Source organism: Dipodomys ordii, unplaced genomic scaffold (assembly GCF_000151885.1).
Source record: "Dipodomys ordii isolate 6190 unplaced genomic scaffold, Dord_2.0 Scaffold42, whole genome shotgun sequence".
Lineage (NCBI taxonomy): Eukaryota > Metazoa > Chordata > Mammalia > Rodentia > Heteromyidae > Dipodomys > Dipodomys ordii.
The window spans coordinates 1,084,943-1,086,449 of record NW_012267258.1 but is presented as its reverse complement, the minus strand read 5'-3'; the positions used below and the strand labels follow the sequence as shown (position 1 = coordinate 1,086,449).

At 55.4% G+C, this 1,507-nt stretch overlaps 1 protein-coding gene across 1 annotated transcript in view; it reads right to left on the bottom strand.

The window, feature by feature from the left end:
- Nucleotides 1–1,147, bottom strand: part of Bin2 (bridging integrator 2) — a 33,811-nt gene extending 32,664 nt beyond the window's left edge. Inside the window, exon 1 of the mRNA XM_013018778.1 lies at nucleotides 1,016–1,147. Coding sequence (XP_012874232.1) covers nucleotides 1,016–1,096 — 81 coding nt within the window. The 5' untranslated portion in view covers nucleotides 1,097–1,147. The remainder of the gene's footprint in view (nucleotides 1–1,015) is intronic.
- Nucleotides 1,148–1,507: the final 360 nt, after the last annotated feature.

Sequence of the window (1,507 nt, the reverse complement as noted above, 5' to 3'; positions counted from 1 at the left end):
AATGGAGGGGGTAACAATGTTCAAGAGGAAGTGTACTCATTACCTCACTCATGTAACTGTAACCCTCTGTATAGTATCTTTACAATAAAAAAATTAAAAAAATATATATAGTGTTAGCCAAGCAAAATGACTCATAATTGTAATCCTAGCTACTCAGGAAGCTGAGATCTGAGGATCCAGGTTCAAAGCCAGATTGGGTCTGGGCACTGGTGGCTCACATCTGTAATCCTAATTACTCAGGAGGCTGAAATCGGAGAATGGCAGTTCAAAGCCAACCTGGGCAGGAAGATCCCTGTGACAATCTATTTACAGTAAAAAGTTAGAAGTGGAGCTGTGGCTCAAGAGATAAGAGTGCCAGCCTTGGAGAGAAAACACTAAATAAGAGTACAAGGTCTGGAGTTCAAGCCCCAGCACTAATACACACCTGGTGTTCACATAAGGTAGGTATGCAGACAAGTTAGATGGTCAGGTACTCTACCTAAAAGCAGGAGCTAGAGTGGGGAAGACCCAATCTGACGGTAGCTGCCTGCTTGTCATATTGGGTGGTATACCCTACAACGCCCAAGAATGGCTACAGGAAGCAGATCCCACAACAGCTTCTATCAGCTTAACCCGCAGTGGCCAGGCAGAGGTAGAGAGGGCCAGAGACAAGCATGAAGAATGATTTCTAGTTCTCAATGGGTTCCCCAGCTCAAGCTACGTGGGGGTGCTCATCACAGCTGGCCGTGGCTCAACCTTGACCTTGAGTAAGTGAACTTATCCTCTCGTTTCATCAGGTTAACAGGCTACCCCGGCCTGCTAAAAAGTTGGTTACCAATCTTTCCTTCACCTTTTCTGGATCAGCCTGAAGAGTTCCTGCGAGACGGCTGTCACCTCAGTTGCTTTGGGTTCTTCCATTTGCCAGTTTTCATGGACATCCACTTCTCCTGTTCCAAGTTCTGGGCTTCTGGGACTCGCTTCCCTACAATCCAGGTGTCCCCTCGCCCTCCACCCCCACCCCGCCCCTCTGCCTTACCTTCTCCTGGGCTCTGCTGAACTTCTTCTGCACCTGCTTGGCGAAGAGGCCTGCTGCACCGCCCGCCTTGCCCTCCGCCATCCTGCCTGCCGGCTCCCCGGGGGGCGGCTGGCCTGGGCAGGGCCGGGCCCTGTGGTTTCTACAGGCCCCAGAGGAGGAAGTGCGACTCCCAGCAGGCCTTGCACTTCCGCTGTGGGGGCGGTCCCTGCCTCCCCCACCCCACCCCGCATGGGCCCAGCCCATCCTGACCACCCTGAGGCCCTGTCCCCAGGCCCACTGCGAGCCCAGGCCCACTGCTGGCCACCACAAGGCCTAGGCCCAGCTGGGGTGGGGCCTGAGCGGGCTGTGGGCCCTGGGGACCTGAGGATCTGGAACCGGAGGAAGGGGGGGAGGGGGGGGAGGGAGAGGAGGCGGAGGCCGCCTGGGGCAGGATTCGGCCTGGCCTGCCTTCAGTTAGCCCTCCCTCTACTCCAGGTTCCCAGCCCCAGCATC